The following is a 21,950-nucleotide window of genomic DNA, read 5'->3' on the forward strand; positions in this document are numbered from 1 at the left end:
TCAGCTACTATCATAGTTAACAAATGAAAATAACCAACACTATTTTTGAACTTGTCATTAATTGGTGATCATTAACTGGATTTTTCTCAATGATCTCAAGACGGACATGCTGTTGACATGAACTGGGCATGCTCTGACTTATCTTGACCATAGATGGCCACCATAACTATTTATAAAAGCAAGAAAGAAAGTCGAAAGTCTACACTGGATTTTCAATCGGACTTCATTCAAAAAAGTCATGATTAATGAGGTCTCACGGTCAAGCAATGACTATCTTAGATGGCTTACTACCATTTCTAAAGCAAAAACATCCATCCATTGTAGCTTGGAACAGCATTCAGGTGGATTGATTGGTCTACCAAAAGGGAACATTGAACAGCAAAAGAATATAAAGAATCATGCTGCATGAACATTTAACCAGTGTAAAAAAAAAGACCATCAATGTTTGAGACCTTGTGAAATTTGCCTTGCTCTCCTCCATGCAAAGGGTCACTCCAAGATCTTGCCAGCAAAGCAGGAAGTTATACACTGATCAGCACAAAAGTCAATAAAGAATCATTTGGGCAGACACTATTCCTCTGCACTCAGTCAATAACGCCACACAGCAGGCAAACGTACATACATTAATATTATCACAGAGGCACCTTGCTTCCAAATGACAGACCATATCTTGTTTCATCACACCACAGTTTAGTTAAAACATTGAATGGATCAAAGAAGATTCATAAAACAACGCAGAACTCAGCTCTTCAATGTGACTTTCACGTGTTATGGTCCACCTTTAATATAAGATAATATCTGAACTGGCAGAATAATTGGTGCCCTTTTAGAGTTTAAGTGCTATGTAAAGAAAAAAAACTTGAACAAATACTTATGCCTCACGAGTGAACGGAACACTTTATTTAGCTACAGCACTTGCATTATATGCTGGATGCTGTGCATTGTGGATTTAGGAGGACAGCGTCAATGCTGTCGGAAACAAGGTGAAATGGTACATTTTGAGCAGAAATGCTGGTAAACCTTCTTTGGGGTTGACAAGAGGTGTGGCTAGATATGAAGTGTGAATGTAGAGCGGAGAGGGCAGATTTTCAGTGCAAATGCTGGTAAATATGCACAGGAGAGGCTGGCAGGCTTAAGGTGGTGACTGATATCTATGCAGTGGTGAGTTTGGTAAATGTCCTACTGGGATGTGGTAGATATTACATGAGGAAATTGGAAGACAGAGCTTGCCGATGCTAGTGTGCAAGACATGTGGTTGCTGGTACATACTCAATGTGAATCTATAGATATGCAGTAGAGATGCTGGAAGACATGCACTGCTAAAAGTGGCCAGCCATACAATGAAGGTGCTTACACAAGCAATGTGGTTGCTGATAAATATGTAATGTGCATGCAAGTTTTTTATTGGGTTAAACAGAAATACAATCAAACAGAGTTGAAAGGTACAAAGCAGAAATTATCCCAGGTTGCACTCACTGAGAATACCAAGACGGCATAGCAACATGTACATAGATCCCAAGACACAATTCAAAAAGTTGTATCAGAATACAAAGTTGGTGAAAGAATTGAGAATGATATAAATGTGTGTTTACCTCAAACAGAGTTCATCAAGTCCATCCGATTCACATTACTAACCAGCCACTCACCTGGCATGCATAGTGGGTGCTGGCCTGGAGGGTGCCACAGTGTCTCTGTTGGCATCCTGCAGCCATCTGCTGTGGTGCGTGGGTTTCAAGTTGTTTTTAGGTGGTCTTAATTAAGAACTCTACTGATGAAGGACAGAAATCAAGCCGGGCATTTTTAAACCATGTTGGAACACTCAAAAAACATGAATTCCTTGTTGTCAATTCAAAAGCCAGATAGTTGTTCTTTGTCCATACGTATTTGCCCTTTATCCTCAGATAGTAAACCTAGGATACGTCTGTGTTGTGCTGAGAGTTGTCACCCTGCCAGTGAACCGTGAGTGTAATGTGTGTGCCTCGGTGCGGTCCCACAGCAATTGAACGAAATCAGCCACCTCTCTGGTGCAAACCGGGAATGACATTTTATGTTATAAAGTTAATTTGAATTGAAAAAAGTCCTTTGTAGACAGCTGAATTGCATCAGTTGTAGGCTACTGTTGTGGACACTTTTTTATGGACCTAGAGACTCTACCCTGTGTTTCCTTTGTGACTTCTTTATCCAGCTCCCTAGTGGGTCTGAATCTTGGGAAGTCCTAAGTCTCGTTATCAGTCATTGCTCAGTATGACATTTACGCCTCTACCCCAATTCTTTGATGGCGTGCAACACTCCTGTTTCTGTAGGCTAATTTGGAATCATGCCTCAGCTATCCTGAACCACATCTGTTATCTACTTGTATTCCAGAAACTGACGCACCGAACTATCCAACCCCTCCACAGTATCAAGAAATTATGTGAGATGTTGGCTTTTAAACAGACGAGCCATTTCGTTGCAAAACATACTTCGCTACAAGGTGACATTAATACCTTTGGTGCTTTTGAAATAATGTGCGCCTACCTAGAGGAACACCTTTGGCTATACAACTGTCCGACGGTGATAGGTCCATACCCATCCCTCCCACTGCAACCATTCTGGGAGGACACATGCAGGTGCAAACTAGGGGAAGAATGTGGAAGATATTGGTACGCGCAGGGCTGACGCTGGTAAACACGTGGCGCCGATTCTGGTGTATGCAGTGCTTAATTTGTGCTTGTTGTTTCCGGTGCTGAGCACCGGCACTTATTTCTTAGGGCCGGGGCTTATTCTTCTGCCTCAAGCATGTGTTGCGAGAAAAAGACACATATGGGAAAGACGGAGGAAGGCAAAACGAAAAGGCGTCATAAAGGGAGAAAGTAGAAAGCTGCAAGAGTGAGCTGAATGGGCAGGGAGTGGCTTGATGTGGATTGAAGAGGCCCGAGATGGCTTCAGGATTACGCCTCCTCAGTATTCCGTGTTCACACATTTAATTGCAACAGCCGAGTGTTTAAGGGGAGGGCTTTGGGCACCGGCACCTTTTTATTAACAAATTAAGCACTGGGTATATGTAGTGGCTAGGCTGATGGAAGTAGCGTGGCTACTGGTAGATAGTGGTGTGGATGTTGGTTGACATGCAGTGTTCGTGCTGGTTGCCATCCAGTGGGGCTGATGATGGATGCGCAATAGTGGGCTGGTAGAAATGCAGTAATGTTATGCACTGGCACAGGTGGTAAGTAGGTAGCACTGATGGTGGTAGAGCAGCTGTGGTAATGCTGGTAGACATGCGGTGCTGATGATGGAAGGTGGCAGCGTGAGTATTGGTGGACATAAATTGTTGATGCTAGTTGACATGCAGTGTGGGTAGTGCGAGATATATAGATACTATACGTATGCATGGGAGAGTCCAATAGATGCACTGGGAGCCCAAGCAAGCATGTAGCGGATGTACTGATGAATATATATGGGGTATTCTTTTAAATACACACTGAAAAGTCTTTTTGGTGTATATGAGGGAGCCTGATAAATACAGAGTTGAACTAGGGACACCTGCACGGTGATGAATCTGTTAGACATGCACTGGGATTTTTGCTGCTGCTATAAAAAAAAAGTTGAATCCCATTTTATGGCCTGAATGTACCCATACGTAGAGTCCCTTGACATGCACGGCTATACAGTTAGTCATATGACAGACCATTTCTTCTAAAAGCTCCACTGGTATCTGTTCATCCTCTCCTAGATGGTCTTGTAATGCAACGATTTTGGTCAGATCTGGCAGCTTTCGGTGCTGGTTTACAGGTTTCAACTTCAGACGTCGCCACTTCTCTTTACTACGAGGTGCTGTTCCCATCTGTTCACTTCAGACGTCGCAACATCTGTGTACAAGGATGTGACGTTCCCATCTTTCCATTCGACCACAATCTCTCCAGCTTCGTGACCTTTATCCAATTCCAGGTCTTGTCTCAAAGGGCTGTCGTTCTCTTTTAGAAAAACTGTGGCCTGCTTGGCCTCCAATCCCGTCGAATTCATGTCCATGGAAGCTGTGGAGTGCAGCCCGTCGCGTTTCCGCTTCCTAGGATAGGAATGCAAAGAGGTTGGTATGAAAAAGAGGCGGACACACTTATATACTGTATTTTTGTAATTATTAACACTGCTTTGGTGAACGTGCTCATGAAATGCTGCAAATTAAAGAGCCCACTCATAAAGAAGACGTAGTTCAAGTAATGAAAGTGTGTAAAAATACATAAATAGTTCTTGAAGATATTCAGGTCATTCAAGCAAACAAGCCAAATGGTCAAAGTTGACATTGCTGTAATTTCCAAGCCTGGGAATAACCCCAAACGGTGAATGTTTTACTGGGCCAATGTACTAAGAAATCACTGGTAAAACAATAAAGAACATGCCTCAGCAGCCAATCAGTCCTCATCAATATTGATTTATTAAAAAATGATACTTGAAAGACTATTCTCAAAAGAATGGAAATACCAGAAGCTGCAGCGCTGACCTCCCTGGTTGCAGAGAAAGCTTTCAACAAGCGAAACTGTTCACTTATGAGCAAAGGGAAGGGAACAATTGGCTTTGGAAAACTGTTGTACACTGGCAATAGCAAATCAGCACGCACATTCAACAAGCACTAATTCAGAGTGGATTACTTCCGTTATGTCTGTTTTATAGCAGACTCAGAAAGGGATGTCTCTTATCCACACTCTTCACTACATTAACAACTGAAACACTAGCATACAAAAATACAGAATGACAGATCAAATCAAAGACAAATGACAAATGAAACAGAATTAACTTAAGAAGTATGAACAATAATTGTTGATGATGTCTTAGTGGTCTTTTTTTTAATAAAAAGAGGTTTTTTTGCAAATAACAACAGAAAACAGGTATTCATCTCACTCACCTTTGACAGTCATAGCAAATATGAAGAGGTGTATCAGAGTTACATCTACACAAACACATCTCCAGGCAAATTATATTTTTCCGAGTTATATTTTTAGTCAACAGTGTATTTTCCAGGTGATATCCCCCTAATAAATATTAATTTTCGATCACATTTCTTTCCCAGATTCTGAGCCTCTGTTGGTGTGTTGGATTATTTTGATTGTAAATATGCTCTGTAGGGTTCCCAATAATCTCTGGACTGCACCTTGGGGTGCATGAGGTCACCGTATTCCTCAATAGCCGTGTGGCAAGAGGCTATGGCCCTCATTCTGACCCTGGCGGTTCCCTACCGCCAGGGCCAACGGGGGCGGGAGCACCGCCGACAGGCCGGCGGTGCTCCCTTGGTCATTCTGACCCCGGCGCTTTGGCCGCGGTCAGAACGGGAAAACCGGCGGTCTCCCGCCGGTTTTCCACTGACCCTTAGAATCCTCCAAGGCGGCGCAGCTCGCTGCGCCGCCGAGGGGATTCTGACCCCCCCTACCGCCATCCTGTTCATGGCGGGAAAGCCGCCATGAACAGGATGGCGGTAGGGGGGGTCGCGGGGCCCCTGGGGGCCCCTGCCGTGCCCATGCCCATGGCATGGGCACGGCAGGGGCCCCCTAACAGGGCCCAACTAGGCTTTTCAGTGTCTGCGATGCAGACACTGAAAAGCGTGACGGGTGCTGCTGCACCCGTCGCACGCCTTCCACTCCGCCGGCTCGATTCCGAGCCGGCTTCCTTGTGGAAGGCGCTTTCCCGCTGGGCCGGCGGGCGATCTGAATCAGATCGCCCGCCGGCCCAGCGGGAAAGTCAGAATACCCCTCGCGGTCAATTGACCGCGGGGCGGTATTCAGGCGGATTCCGACGGGCGGGCGGCAACCGCCGCCCGCCTAGGTCGGAATGACCACCCATGTCTTTTAACTATGCTGTTTCTGTGGGGACTATGGGCGACATCCATCGCACCATCACCTGTTGCTTGGCCAGCAGAATGGCCATTAATGTGAAACGACCTAGTGATTTGAGTAAGTCCATATTTGGTCCTAGGGGGATAGTTACAGTACAGGCTCTAGAGGGATTTCTAGCATCTCTGTTAAGGAAGAGAACACCTTTACCCAATAAGGGGTCAAGGCCGAGAAGTCCCAGGCTATGTGCGAGAAGGCCGCATTGATTGCTTTATGTTGCTTTACATTTCTTACATTGTATACCACCCCCGGTGTGAAACAGACAATGCAATCAGGTTTTTAACATATACAATGCAGGTACATGAAGGGGGTGTCCTTCACCTGTGTGCAGCAGTACTTCCAGGCTTTGTCCGAGATCCCTCTCCCCAAATCAGAATCCCATTCCCTCTTGGCGGTTTGTCTGCGGTACTGTAGCATTTGTGCCCTCTCGGTGTGAAAAGGAAATTGTTTTGCCTGTGTCGGTGCTCTGATAAGTTTAGTGAGCACTGTCAATTCTATTGGGGGCTTTGGTATGTCAGCAAGTGTAGATCTTGCTGCATTTCTCATCCTGTGATACAACAGCACAACCAGGGCATTATTGCTAACAGGTTCCTGAAACAGCCCGCCCGGGAACAAATCTTCCAGTACCTTCACTCCTTTTTAGGTTGAGCCTAGCTAGCGCTTGCACTGTCACTTAGCGACCTGTTGTAAGGTTTGTGAGGTTCAGCTCGCCCAGTGGTTGTCATTTGTCTATGCCAGTATCCTTTAAAAATCCTTGCTTGTTACTGGGTAATGTTCCTGTTTGTCGCAGCATTTTTTGCGTGTCCTCCCACAGAGATTGTACCAACTACTATATAAATACACTGCTCACCATTTTAAGATGTATTCAGGGACTACTTAGATCTTTCATCTGGAGCACTGGAGAGGAGCGCTCGTGTTTCCCAGCTCTGATGTAAACAGGGCTGTAAATCCTATCTGGTCACATTTGCTGTGCATTCAAAGACTTTGCTCCCTCCTCCATGCTACCTTACTCGTTTGTATTTTGTTTATTATTATTTCACTATCATGTTTTTGGTTGGTGGCTAGAGTAACCTGTTTTACTGATGGCATTTTTGGTTTATAATGTGTTTCTGTTATTGTGAAATCTTTTGGTGAAAACTATTTGCTTTCGTAACTGTAATGCAAACAATTTTGTAAGTGTAACTTTGTGCGCGTTTAAAGCACAGCGTGCTGCTTCGCAGTGTATATTTAATTTTTTAATACCTTGGAAGTGTGTTCTTATAATAATGTAAATAGTTTATTTTTATAAACAATATATTTTATGGACGAAGTGAGGTTGTGTTGTTGCGTCCCAATTGCATTGTTTTGCTGCTATTTTTTCGTTGGTAGAGCAATTTACCTGTGCATTTCCCTTTCAAATGCTCTTGCGTTTCATTGTTGGCAATGTTCAGTAATGTATAGTCCCTGCTTCCTATCACAGCCATTTCTCACACAGCAGCAGCTCCCCTCCACACCCCCACTATGTCAAGTCGCCCGTCTCGTCACCCATTGCCTCAGCTGCACTCTCTGTGTGGGCAGCTGTAATGTACAGCTCACCCTGGACCAATATATCAGCTTTATAAATCGGAAACCCATGCTGAGTAAAAGCAAATATTACCAGCAGGCCGGTACTACCTACCAACCATGTTTTCACATATTAGAGAACCTACCTTATTATTTTTGGGAAATTAATAATTATTTTAGTTTTTATTAAAACACCCTTCCTTATTTCAAAAGTATTTCCCTTAGTCTCAGCTGTTCTAGCCTTTTACTTTTTTTTTAACACACTCAGTGTTATGTTTAAGTTGCAGGAAGCTGTGTTGGGGTTTATTCTCACCTTACTTTTATGTGAATTGCTCACACCTCTTTGGAATTTACGATGGGTGGTTCAGGATGGAAACAACTCCTCCTTAGAGGAGACAGAAGAATCGAAGAGTGTGTCTGGTTGGTAGTCTGCTTTGGCATATGGTCCACTACTTACTGCATTTTCACTGGGAAACAGTAAAAAGAAAGACTGCAACGAAAAAGTCTTAACTTATGTGAAATCCATATGTTTGCTGTTGTCACTTTTTTTTACTATCACAAGCATCTAATCAACATGTGTATGGCGCTCATCTCTTCATCCATTGCCCTAGCTGAACTCTCCGATCTACAGGACCCCCACACTGCTCTCTGCTGCTTGCAGTATGGCCCCCACCCATCTCCCCTCTCTTCTTTATGCTTTGTGTAGTAGTCTCCTCTCTCTTCTTTCCACTCCTGTAGTACAAACATTTTTTGTACACGTAAATGTGTGCTTAACTGAAGTTTTTGACCCATCGCCCTAACTGCACTCTCCGATCTGCAGGACCCCACAGACTGCTCTCTGCTAATTGCAGTATAACCCCTATCCCTTCCTCCTCTCCTCTTTATGCTTTGTGCAGGGGTACCAAGTTTAAAAAAATTATGAAATAATAAAGTAACACTATTACAAAATGTGCTGCATCATGCCGCATAATTTACTGTTCTTGCTGCATAATTCACTGAAACATGGTGCATAATTTGGCCCTCTCCTGCCTCAAAACTCGAGTGGTCCTGATGATGGGGCACTCTTAGAAATGGGGTCTCTAGTAGGCAGTCAGTTTACACCCTGTCCAAGTAGGGACCCTCACACTAGTCAGGGTAAGGGAGTCACACTCCTAAAATAACCCCTGCTCACTCCCTAGGTAGCTTGGCACTAGCAGTCAGGATTCTCTCAGAAGCAATGCATTAGGATTTTTGTACCCACACACAGTAATACAGTGAAAACAATACAAACGGACACCACACCAGTTTAAAATAATAGCTAATATTTATCTAAGTAAATCAAGACCAAAATGACAAAAATCCAACATGCACAAGCAAAGATATGAATTTTAGAAAATTAAATCCCCAAAAAAGCGCTTAGAAACACACTAGCTACAACTGGTGCTATCAAGGCGTCGTGATGGAGTAGTTCCCAACAGTCCGACACCACTGACAAGGGAGCGCGGTTCCGGTCCAGTTAAAAGGAGGCAGAATCAAAGACTTGGCACAGAGTCGGGGAGGTGAGGCGTCACTGGTGCTGATGTGGCATCAGTTCCATATTGCTATGCAGTAGGTGGAGCGTTGGCCCCTTACTGCTATGCAGGGAGGTGAGGCATTGGTTCCTTATGGAGGCAGCAGAGGTGAGGTGTTGTCGAGGCAGTGGTCCCTTACGATCCAGCGAGGCCAATGAGTCCAGCAGGTCAAGACGCAATGGGGCGACCTCTCGGGGTCTTGGTCACACTACGGGGTCACCAGCGCCACGGCTGGGTCAGGTGTCATGGATGCTGGTGGCATGGCACTCGGGACTCACAATGTTTCAGGACTTCAGAGGTGCTTTGGCGGCGTTGGGCCTGCGGAGTGAGACGCAGTCATCGCACTTCAGCGGGGACCACAGCTTCGGCTGCAGCCAGAGGCACTGAGTCGAGCAGCAGTGCCGGTTCTGGAGTCGTTGGGAGTCGATGTGACTGTCTCTTCTTGTTTTATGCCAGATTTCACTTACAAGGGTGCAGGAACTAGAGTGGGCATCTCTTGGCAAGTCAGGGTCCTCAGCAAGATGGGCTGGCAGATGAAGTCTTTGATGTCCCTGAGACATCCCTGAGTCCTTCTTTACAGGAGACAAGCTCAGTCCAAGCCCTTGGAGAAACTTGACAAGCAGGATACACAGCAAAGTCCAGTCTCTGTCCTCTCCAAAGCAGAAGCAGCAACTGCAGGCTGACCCAGCAAAACACACATACAGCAAAGGGTCAGTAAACCTTCACACAGCTCTTCTCCTTGTCAGAGTATCCTCTTGATCCAGAAGTATTCTAAAGGTCTGGGATTTTGGGTCCAATATTTATACTCATTTCTGCCTTTGAAGTGGGCAAACTTCAAAGGAAAGTCTTTGCAATGCACAAGGCCCTGCCTTTCCTGCCCTGGTCCCAGACACACTGTAGGGGATTGGAGACTGGATTGTGTAAGGACAGGCACAACTCTGTTTAGGTGTAAGTGTCAGCTCGTCCTACCACTCTAGCCCAGGAAGACCCATCAGGATATGCAGGGCACACATCAGCTCCCTTTGTGTGACTGTCTAGAGTGAATTCACAACCAGCCCAACTGTCATCCTGACCCAAGCGTGCATTCCACAGGCAGGCAGAGGCATGGAATAGTTAAGCAAGAAAATGCAACGTCGTGCTCTCCATGCCAATGGAGTAAAGCTAGCCTGGCTGATGGTGGGTGCCTGAAACCGGTTCCAGGAAGCTTGCTTCCAGTTTAGGAAAGTCCTGGCCTGGAGTCAAGACTGATTTGCATATGGCTGTGTCCAAACTGGAATGGCATGGATAGCAAAAAAAAACAATGGATTTAGGCCCAGATATTTGTACTGGGGGTGAATGTTTGACATTGTTCAGCATTTCGTCCATCACTTGTTCTTTTTACATTTTCTAAAACTGGCAATTTCAAACACACAAGTTAAAAACCACCTTTACTAAAAGATGTATTTTTAAATTGAGTTCAGAGACCCCAAACTCCACATCTCCATCTGCTCCCAATGGGAAATTACGGTTTAGAGATATTTCAAGGCAATCCCTATGTTACCAGGGGGAGAGATAGGCATCGCAATAGTGACAAACGAATTGGGTAGTATTTCGCTATCAGGACATGTAAAATACACTGCACCCTGCTTATGGGACTGTCTGGGCCTACCTTAGGGACGCCTTACATGTACTAAAAGGGAAGGTTTGGGCTTGGCAAGTGGGTGCACTTGTCAGGTGGACATGGCAGTGCAAAATTGCACACAAAGACACTGCAGTGGCAGGCCTGAGACATGTTTACAGGACTACTCATGTGGGTGGTGATGACGCAGAAAAAGAGGGTTCGACATATATTCATGTATACTGTGTAACCGACATATATATTGAAGTGTGATTTTAAGTAAAAGAAATAATGTACAAGGGAAATTGTGCCCTCGGGGCAGTTCGCCATCATTATAAACGAGCTTTATTAATCATGAAGTATTAAAAATGTATTAATCCGTCATAATCGCAAATGTATGCTATGATTTCTTGTTTGAAAACTGTTTTGCTTAGCTTAAATTTAGTACAGGCTTTGGCCTAGTTGCTTGGTTTCAAATTCTAACTGCGTGATTCTTTTCTTCCTTGAATTGATGAAATATATTCTTGCTTGAAGTTGTATTTTTCCAGTAGAAACTGGCTGGTACACTTATCTCCAAGGTTTCGTGCTAGGCCGGTTACATCCCCTTTGATACAAGGTCAGTCTCTGCAGGTGCGGACAATGAAGGTACAGATAGTAAAATAATTGGCAAACCATGATACAATTTGTGTTCCAAGGCGCCAAGGACAGTGTATGCATAAATGGGCGCTAGTAAAAGACAATTTTTGATTGGACAATTTGAAGCCAACCTATGAACCCTCCAATGGAAGACCCTACAGAATTTGGAATGTTTCTTACTTAAACCCACCGGACAAAGAGAAGTCAGCCATTTTCCTCGATGCCAGTTTGAAGCCTGATGCCAGACTCCATTTTGGACGACACCCTGATGCCCTTTTCTCTATCTGAGAGAAGGAGACTTTAAGAATTCTCACCCTAGAGACTTTAACTTTGATTTGCCCTGCCTTGCCCATGCAATAACTTTGCCCTATTCTCCTTGCCGTTGCAAGGAAGCTTGCCCTTAACTTTGCCCCTTTGAAATTTACCCCATGCTGATCAACCGGTACCTGAAGGACGAAGACTTTTCTTGAATGCTGATTGTATTTGGTAAATATGAAAGGATAAATGTATTATGCATTGTTTTTTTTTTTTCTTTTAGGTACCAACTGCTATTTTGATAGGATCCTAGCTAGAACTTTTCCAAATTTGTGTTGACTAAATTCGTTTGCATGAAGTCCCACATGCCAATGCTAATTAGAGGTTAGTCGAGGTATTCATTCAATGTATCATGAAGAATTTAAATCTTGTTATGCTGACCGAATGTATGCAATTAGTCAAATACAGTTAGTCACATTGGTGATTTGCATTGCTATAACAGAGTGTATCATTATTCAGATTTTATGTAGATTGCGTTTCTTCCGCCGTTATGGACAGCTAGTAATGTTCATATACATATATCAATTGGTTTTGAGACACATATATATCGTGCTAGCTTTGTTAATATAGGGAAATAAATTCACTAACTTTTAATAAACTGGTGTGGTTATTCATGACTGAAAGGTCATGGTGCGCCGAAATACCAACTGTTATTGATTTCTGATGTGTTATATTGATCTATTAAGTGAGTGCTGATAACCGATTACAACAGTTATTGATTATTGATCTGAGTGACTCGATTATTGAGGATGAGGAGAGCCCGACTCGGTTAAAAGATTCACCGACCTCCAACGTGTCCAGGTACAGGTAATTTATAAGGGCTGGACGCGTTATCAGTAGATGGTAGCAGAGATTGATGGTTTAGCCCTTTGGGACCCCATCCGAACAATAGACAGAGTCAGGTTAGAATTTTCTTTGATAAAACAAGTTGGAGAGATGATGATGCCCTAAGTCCCCGATGACTTTCCCGGGATCTCGGAGCTTGCGAATGAGGAACATGCAGGTATGAGAACGGTCTCAGCGTTTCTAGTGACGGTATGAGTGAAGTTAGGGTTTCGCGCTTGCACAGCTTATTGCCGCAGATTAATTGAGAAGTTTGTGAGGATTTTAAGGGGGGGTTAAAAGATATTAGAGGAGTGTTACTCCAAAGGTGTGAGAGTAGGGAAGTCGTCGAACTTCACATGTGTGTGGCGCTTTGAGCAGAAAAAAAAAAATTGTCCACGTGGTTGTTGATGTTGAGACGGGCCCTGCGAGGTCAAGAGACTCCGGAGTATGTTGAAAAGTGTATGTGACACTTGTTTGATGTTGTGATCTGGTCGGTTTAATAGGTTGATCGGGCGTGGTCAACAAGTCGGTATGAATGTTGCAGAGTGAAAGAAAACTTCGACTTTGAGGTTTGACGAATTCTAAAGTGCACTAGAATAGTTCATTGATCAGTTGAGAGTAAAGTTTGCGGGTCAAATTTTGCTTGCGAAAGTGGGAAACCAAGAAAGATGGAATAACTGCCGAGGCTAGTGAAAAATCCCTAAGGTTTCAGAAGCGATTGTGTTACCCTTCCTATAGTAAACCGACAGATCTGTTTTATTCTTTTGGTTAAGTGCTCGCGTTATATTGCAGAAATTAGTTTATGAGTGAAGCCGAATGAAAAGAGGACAAGCCGCAGGACTTTGTCAGCCGCAGTGTGTGAGTGTGACGTCACTAGGAGCCGCGCTGGGATAGGTCGGTTGGTGAGAAGGGTCGCGCACGGATTGGACGCAGTCCGTGAAGCGCAATTGAAAGGGGAAAGGCAAGCGAAGAGTATTCCGGGAATTAAAGTCACTTATTGATTACATATTGTCAGAAAAACAAAAGACGGAAGGATGAAATTTTTCAAAGCATTTAAGAGTGCCATGAGGGGAGATGTTTATATTAAAGCAAATGTAGGAGAAGAAACACCGCCTGGGGGTACACCAGCTTACATCGTCATTGAAGAAAAGGGTGTAGCGCCGTGTCTTTGGCTAAAGCAATGGTGCAAATTAACAGAAAAACATGGAAGTGTAGCGTTCCCTATCCACGGGTCGTTTAACCTAAGGGTTTTAGAAAATCTGAGGTTTGCGCTATACGACATGAAAGTACCCCCAAGGCCAGCACAGTTTGAGGCATTGGCAATTTGGGAGCTAATAGCTAGAAATCAACAACAAAAGAAATTTGAGACAAGAATAAGGAAAGTAGAAAAGACCCTAGCGGATGCTAGATGGGACAGCACACAAAAGGTTTGGAGATCAGACGTATTGCAGGGAATTAAATTGTTTCCAGCGATTGCTGAGGAAGAGGAGACGGAAGGAAGGAAAGCCACCTGTAAGACAAACAGGAGTCAGTCCAGGGAAGGAGAGAGCAATAGAAACTCGAAAAGGGGAGACGAGTCAGATGATGAGGAGTTCATTATACAATTACTGAATGATCGCCCACCACCATATGTGGAAAGCGAAAAAGGCTCAAGCATTAGTACTGCCCCTCCAGGGTAATGTGACGCCAAATTTGAGAAGATCTCAGAGGCCGAGCAATTCTGACATGCCTTTCTCACCACGAATACCACGGGTTCAGAGGATGTACCCAGACGTGCCAACATTGAAACCTGCTGATAACTATCAGCCACAGGTTCAAAGGCACTATTGCGATGAGCATAATGTGGGAATGACTTCCGATTCAATGGCGCAGGGAGGACAAAACTATCAGAGACCGACATTGATTCAACCTGAATCAACACAGTTCTCGATGCCCCAAAAGCAGACACAAGAAGTGCGAGTGGTAGAGAGCCAGTTAGGTATGCCAGCAATGATGAACCATAATGTGGGGATTAACATGCCACAGAATTCGGGGAACAGACAGAATCCAGATGCAATATCTCTACCTATCACTGTAGGTCCACCAGTACCACTGTACATACAGGCAAATTCAAGCACCAGCGACCAAGGGTTAGTGATACAGAATGGGACAGGGAGAAGATGCATAGAAACCACTCCAGAGACAACTCCGATAGCGGCACTGCCAAATGGATCTGGGTCCTTGTCGGAGTTTAGTCCAATTCCAATTTGTGCGCCGTCAACCGTGGTAAGGTCACATCCACCACTATTAGTACTGTTAACCTCACAGACTGAAACATTACAGAAACCGTCGATGGCAGTTGATGTAACTGCTACATTGATGGGACTGAACGCGTAACAGTTGACACAATGGTTCAACAGCCTGAACTCCCCACAGAGTACATCAAGCGGGAAGGGAGAAGAATACCTGAATAAAATAAGGTTGGGGATGGAGGCAGATGAACTGGTAGAAGGAACAATGGGTTTGAACAGATTAGAATCATACACAGAGGAAGAACTAAGATACATGTGCCCTAGGATTACAAGAGAAGTGAGCAACATACATAAGAAGTTACAAGAAATTGCAGACAGAAACGAGATCGATATAGGTAAGACCAAACACCTGAGCAGAAGTTACAGGTTAGACTTCGAGACAAAAGATTTTGAACACATGAGATCCGCAGGGATGAAAACACACCTTAAAGAGATACTGCAGAGTGCACAGGTTTGGAGATGTTTAGACAAGTGGGAAAGCAGGTGGGTCAAGAAAAAGGATAAAAAGAAGGAAAACACTTCAGAACGAAGTGAGAAAAAACAACAGAATGACGATCTGATAACCATGTTACCAATGAGAGAGACAGCAGGGGGAAAACTTGTGCATGTACCATGGCACAGGTGCGATATTCAATCCTTTACGGATGACTTTCCCAAATTGAGAGAGAAGCCGATTGAGTGGTATCAACAAACGGATAGATTTGTGAAGCTCGCGAAGTGTCTCTGGGAAGACCTGAATACCTTATTTGAAATTGTGGTTCCGGCTGATTTGTGGGAAGATTGTAAAAGGGCTGTAGGTTGGCCGACGAGTGAACCAGAGAGAGATAGGGACACAGGTGCGCCATCACCTATGGTAATGAGTTTGTACCACAAGGTGATCGAGCACTTGAAAACCAAGGTTGCGTCGAAAAATGTGGATTGGCAAAGGATTGACAGGACCGCTCAAGAGGTTAAAGAATCTATACACGCGTATTATGAGAGGTTGTTGAAAGCGTTTAAAAATTACAGTGGCACGGAAACGATTGAACCAAAAGACATGCTCCATTTTGTGTTCAGGTTTGTGGAAGGGCTGAGACCCGAAATTAGCCAGATGATTAAATCGCATTTGATTTGTTGGCAGTCAAAGTCGATCGATGAAGTGTTGAATTATGCAAAATACTGCAGTGATGAGATTGAGACAAAGCAGAAAAGATTGAAGGAAAAGGTGATGGTGATGCAGCTCAGAGCAGCTCAGACAGGTTTACAAGGTTTGCAAGGGTTTCAACAACAGATGCCGCAGCAGCAGCAACAGGGAAATGTTATGTTTCAGCCACAGATGAGAGGCAGAGGTCGAGGAGGTTTTGTGAATAATGGTCCAGATTTGAATACCGTTATGATTCCAAATGGTATACAGGCAATGAAGAAGGTGATGCCATGTCACACGTGCGGAATTGTCGGGCATTGGAAACGGGAGTGCCCAATGATGGTGCAGGAAGGTGTAGGTCAGCAAAACAATGATGTCAATGCATTTCAGACTATGAGAGGACCGAAACTGAGAGGTCCGAATCCAAATTTTCAAAACAATATGAACCAGATGCAGGGTCTACAACCCATGCAACCGCAACAGGTGCAAATGCCTCGTGTGCAAATGACACAATTGCAGCCAATGCAACAGCAGTTTCCTATGGTACCTAATCAGCAAATGCAAATACCCTTAGCACCAATGAATCAGCAGCAAGCAATGCTTCCTCAACAGGTCACGGGTCAAGGAATAAATCAAAATGACACAGTACATCAGTTCCCGTTACACAGTGAGAATGGAATAAATGATGCATGGGAGAGTGAAAGTTCAGATGAGGAGGGAAATTGTGTGCTTGCAGCATCCTTGGAAGTTGATCAAAAGGGCCCGTATGTGGAGGGAAGAGTTATGGGCTATCGTGTTTCATTCTTGGTTGACACAGGAGCTACACGTTCCACTGTTAGGAGCATTGAAGTACCAAATCTGCCACTTTCAGGGAGAACAGTTCAAGTAGTGGGAGTAGCAAACAGGTACCTGACGAACCCAATCACAGATCCAGTACAAGTCAGAATTGGTAACTATCAAGGGTCACATAATTTTGTGGTATGTGACTCAAGCCCGATATCACTGTTAGGGAGAGACCTATTGTGCAAATTGGGATGTTCGATTATGTGTTCGAACGATGGAGTTAGAATTCAGACGAGCAGTGATGGGGAAGAAGAGGACAGTGTAGAAGGGGATGAGATGGAAACTGTCGATGAATAATATCCTCTGATTACCCTTTTTCCGATGATCACTGAAGCAGATATTCCAGCTGAATTACGGGAAACAGTCGGAAAAGAAGTGTGGGATATGACAGGAAAAGAGGTGGGATTGGTGAAAGGAGTGGAACCAGTGAAAGTGACCGTAAAACCCAATGTAACCTTTCCCCAGACCCCACAATACCATATGGCACAAGACACCCTCATGAAAGTCGCCCAACTCATTGACGAGTTTGTAAAACAGGGAGTACTAAAAGAAGTGTTAAGCAGTCCATGTAATTCACCAATCATGGGACTAATAAAGCCAAGTGGAAAGGTCCGAATTGTGCAGGACTTGAGGAAAATAAATGACATCATAATTAAATGCTGCCATGTAGTACCAAATCCAGCTGTGATAATGTTTCAAGTCCCTCGCGATGCCGAGTGGTTCTCAGTCATCGACTTGTCACAAGCATTCTTTTCGGTGCCTCTTCATGAGGACAGCCAATTTCTCTTTTGTTTCAAATTCTTAGACAGAGTTTACAGTTGGTGTCGAATTCCTCAAGGGTTTTCGGAGTCACCGTCAATTTTCAATCAGATTCTAAAGAAAGACTTGGAAGCGTTAGAATTGCCATTCGAGTCAACCCTAGTACAGTACATTGATGACTTACTGATTGCATCCAAGACAGAAAGTGACTGCACAGCCGACACCATTGCCCTATTGAACCATTTGGGAAGGAATGGACACAAGGTGTCTCCTTCAAAATTGCAGTTCTGTCAGAAGAAAGTGAAATATTTGGGTCATCAAATAGAGAAAGGGTCACGGAGAATAATGAAGGAAAGAATAACAAGTGTACTTCAAATGAGTCCACCAAAGACGAGGAGGGAGGTGAGGAAGTTTTTGGGGATGGTGAGCTACTGTCGCCAATGGATTCCCAACTTCTCAACTCTAGCAAAACCTTTACTGAAACTGACCCAGAAGGATGCATTGGATGAAATTGAGCTGAAAGGAGATGAGATGGATGCTTTTATTGAATTGAAAGAATGCATGTGCAGGGCTCCAGCTTTAGGTATGCCTGATTACACAAAGCCTTTCACATTGTTTTGTCATGAACGTGATGCACGTTCCATGTCTGTCTTGACCCAAGCCCATGGTGGCATAAACAGACCAGTAGCGTATTTTTCAGCTACTTTGGATCCGGTCGCAGCAGCACTGCCAGGGTGTTTGCGCGCCGTAGCAGCAGTTGGTATCAGCCTCACTCAGAGTGAAGGAATAGTGATGGGACACCCATTAACAGTCATGGTCCCTCACTCAGTCGAGATACTTTTGACACGTTCCCGAACACAGCACATGACTGGTGCTAGACTCACAAGGTACGAAACAATAATTCTGGGATCACCTAATGTGCAGCTGAAAAGGTGCACTACGTTGAATCCAGCAACCTTGTTTCCCAGTGAAAATGCTGAAATTGAGAACGCTGAAGACATCGAGCACGACTGTCTTCAGGTGACTGAATTTTGCACCAAACCAAGGCCTGATATCAAAGATACCAAATTAGAAGAAAATGATCAAATCATTTTTGTTGATGGTTCATGTTTAAGAGATGCACTGGGTGTATTGAAAGCAGGGTATGCTGTATGTACTGTAACAGGTGTTCTGGAAGCCTCTTGGCTTCAGGGGGTTTACTCTGCACAAGTAGCAGAATTGGTAGCTCTTACTAGAGCATGCCAACTTTCTGCACTAATGAAAGTTACCATTTACACTGACAGCCAATACGGGTTTGGAATAGTGCATGATTTTGGACAATTGTGGTCACAGAGAGGCTTCATGACCTCTTCAGGATCACCAGTGAAAAATGGTGAAAGAATAAGAGAATTGTTACATGCCATTCAGTTACCACGGGAAGTAGCAGTGGTGAAGTGCAGTGCACACTCGAAGGGACAGGACTATGTTTCCCTAGGAAATGGATATGCGGATCAAGTCGCAAGGTTTTGCACATTGAACTGTATATTGCTCAGGGATGAATGGAATTTGATAAGTGAACCAGAACTTGAACAAAGCGAAATATTTGCTCTAAAAGTTATAGATACAATGGATGAATTGAAATCCCTACAGAATGGTGTCAGTGAGGATGAAAAACTCTCGTGGACTAAATCACAATGTGTAAAGAGACTAGATGAATTATGGGTTTCAAGTGAAGGGAAATTCGTTCTTCCAAATAGCCTTTTGACACGGATAGCCAGATTTTACCATGGACAAGCTCATCTTGGGAGGGATGCCATGATTAGGTTATTTAAAACTGATTGGTTTAACCCCAAATTCCGTCAAGTTGCTGAAGCAGTTTGCCACCGCTGCGTCATTTGCCAACAGATGAACGCAGGGAAGGGAACAGTAGTAAATTTGAGCCATATTGGAAGAGCAGGGGGTCCATTCAGCAGGATGCAAATGGACTTCATTGAGATGCCTGTGCATGGAGGCTTGAAGTATGTGTTGGTGATTGTGTGCATTTTTAGTCACTGGATTGAAGCATACCCTACACGCAGAAACGACAGTCTCACAGTTGCAAAACTACTCTTGAGAGAGTTAATACCACGTTTCGGATTCCCGATCTCTTTAGAATCAGATAGGGGAAGTCACTTCAATAATGAAGTAATAAAATTGCTCTGTGCAGCACTGAACATTGAGCAAAAGCTGCATTGTAGCTACCGCCCTGAAGCATCAGGTCTAGTGGAGCAAATGAATGGCACATTGAAATCGAGAATGGCGAAAATATGTGCATCGATAAATTTGAAATGGCCTGACGCATTGCCTTTGGTACTAATGTCAATGAGAAACACCCCTGACAGAAAGACTGGATTGTCCCCACACGAGATTCTCATGGGCAGAGCTATGAGACTTCCAGCAGTTCCTGCAAATGCGCTTTTGAATATTACAGATGATATGGTGGTAGACTACTGCAAAGGTCTAGCTGATGTGGTTCGATCTTTCTCTCACCAGGTGGAGGCAACCACCTTGCCACCGATCCAAGGTCCAGGACACACCCTGAAAGCAGGTGACTGGGTCGTGATAAAGAAGCACGTGAGGAAGTCGTGTTTGGAACCCCGTTGGAAAGGACCTTTCCAAGTGATTTTGACGACTACCACCGCTGTGAAGTGTGCGGGAGTTCCCAACTGGATTCACGCCAGTCACACAAAGAGGGTGTTGTGTCCCACAGATGAGGAAGTTGAAGCGCTGAAACTGCCAGTACCTGATAACAAAGTGCTGAGAGCTGAGGCAGAGCAAAACAGAGCTAGAAGCGAACAGGCAGAAATAGAGGAGGGAGAAATATTCTCTGAGGACGAAACAACCGATTCACTTGGGGAAGACCAAGGAGGAGCCTCAGACAGCGACGAAGCAGCTGAAGGTAACAAAGAGCCTGAAGCAGCTGAAAGTGACAAAGAGCCTGAAGAAAGTAACGGTGACAAAGGGCTCGAAAGAGGTGAAGAAGCAGGAGAGCCTGATCAGAGGAGGGCTTTCCAAGAAGCAGACGATACAGAAAAGGAAAAGGAAAACCTGATTGACTCCCCAGAAGGAGGGGACAAGGCAGAACAGAACGAAACTGTTCAAACTTCTTCAGAAGAGATCGCAGGTCCATCAAGTGGACACAGTGCAAAGAGAAGACCGAGCATATCACCAGTAAAACTAAGAACTAGAGAAACGTTGAACGACAGTGAAGGGCCAAGAGTGAAAGAGAAAAGAAAGGAAGTGTCTGTCGTGGTACCAACATCAAGTGAAGAAAAGGACTTGGCCAAAGAGGAAAGTACCAGTGAGACAGAATCAAAGAGAGATGCAAAACTGAAAAGAAAAAGGATACCGAGCAGGATGTATTCCGGTCCGGAGTGGGCATACGTAGCCAATAACGATTGGTCAGACGAATTCGTATCCCTCAGCCTTGAGAACGAAGAGGCAGAACTTCATTTTGGAAATAAAAACTTTATGGACTCTGTTGATTGAAACCATTGATCACTTGATTGATTTTCTTTTACCGGCTAAGACATTGCTAACTTGACATTGCTAACCTGATTGACTTTTCAACCGGCTAAGACATTGCTAACTTGATTGACTTTGAAACCGATTTTGAGACAACGCTGCTAACCGATAAGAGACTAAGGGGGTCATTCTGACTCCTGCCGGGCGCGGTCACCGCGCGCCCGGCGGGAGCCGCCAAAATACCGTACCGCGGTCGGAAGACCGCGGTGGGTATTTTGAGGTTTCCCCTGGGCTGGCGGGCGGCCTCCAAAAGGCCGCCCGCCAGCCCAGGGGAAAACGTCCTTCCCACGATGAAGCCGGCTCGTAATCGAGCCGGCGGAGTAGGAAGGTGCGACGGGTGCTACTGCACCCGTCGCATATTTCACTGTCTGCTAAGCAGACAGTGAAATACAAGCGGGCCCTCTTACAGGGGCCCCTGCAGTGCCCATGCCATTGGCATGGGCACTGCAGGGGCCCCCAGGGGCCCCGCGACACCCCCTACCGCCATCCTGTTCCTGGCGGGCGAACCGCCAGGAACAGGATGGCGGTAGGGGGTGTCAGAATCCCCTCGGCGGCGCAGCAAGCTGCGCCGCCTCAGAGGATTCCAACGGACAGTGGTAAACCGGCGGGAGACCGCCGGTTTACCCTCAGAATGCCCTCGGGAGCACCGCCAGCCTGTTGGCAGTGCTCCCGTGGTCGGTGGCCCTGGCGGCCCTAAGCTGCTAAAGAAACTGTGTGAACATTGAACTCGTTCAGCTTTGTAAATACTTGCAACTTAGAAAAAAAAAAAAAAAAAAAAAAAAAAAACTGCAAATACGCTTTCATAAAGTGTCTTCAGCTTTCTGATTCTCTACAGATCATGACTAGCTTCACTACACAGGGGCGTAAAATGAAGTGTTGTAAATACATGTGTATAGGCTTACTGATCGCATGCGTACTAATAATTGTAGCAATAGTTCTTGGAATGCATGGTAAAGGCGAGAGTGAGACGAATGATGCTTCTACTTCTAAACCTATTATCGTTACTGAACTAACAGCTCTGAAGAGACTCGAGCAAGACGAGAGACACTTGCATGATAAGAAGGA

At 44.7% G+C, this 21,950-nt stretch overlaps 1 protein-coding gene across 1 annotated transcript in view; it reads right to left on the reverse strand.

Annotated features, from left to right (window-relative positions):
• Positions 1 to 1,362: 1,362 nt before the first annotated feature.
• The window catches only part of SLC51B (SLC51 subunit beta), a 65,377-nt gene continuing 44,789 nt past the window's right edge, over positions 1,363 to 21,950 (reverse strand). Inside the window, exon 4 of the mRNA XM_069222825.1 lies at positions 1,363 to 4,045. Within this exon, the coding sequence (XP_069078926.1) occupies positions 3,781 to 4,045 (265 nt within the window). The 3' untranslated portion in view covers positions 1,363 to 3,780. The remainder of the gene's footprint in view (positions 4,046 to 21,950) is intronic.

The sequence above is a fragment of the Pleurodeles waltl genome, chromosome 3_1, assembly GCF_031143425.1.
Source record: "Pleurodeles waltl isolate 20211129_DDA chromosome 3_1, aPleWal1.hap1.20221129, whole genome shotgun sequence".
NCBI lineage: Eukaryota > Metazoa > Chordata > Amphibia > Caudata > Salamandridae > Pleurodeles > Pleurodeles waltl.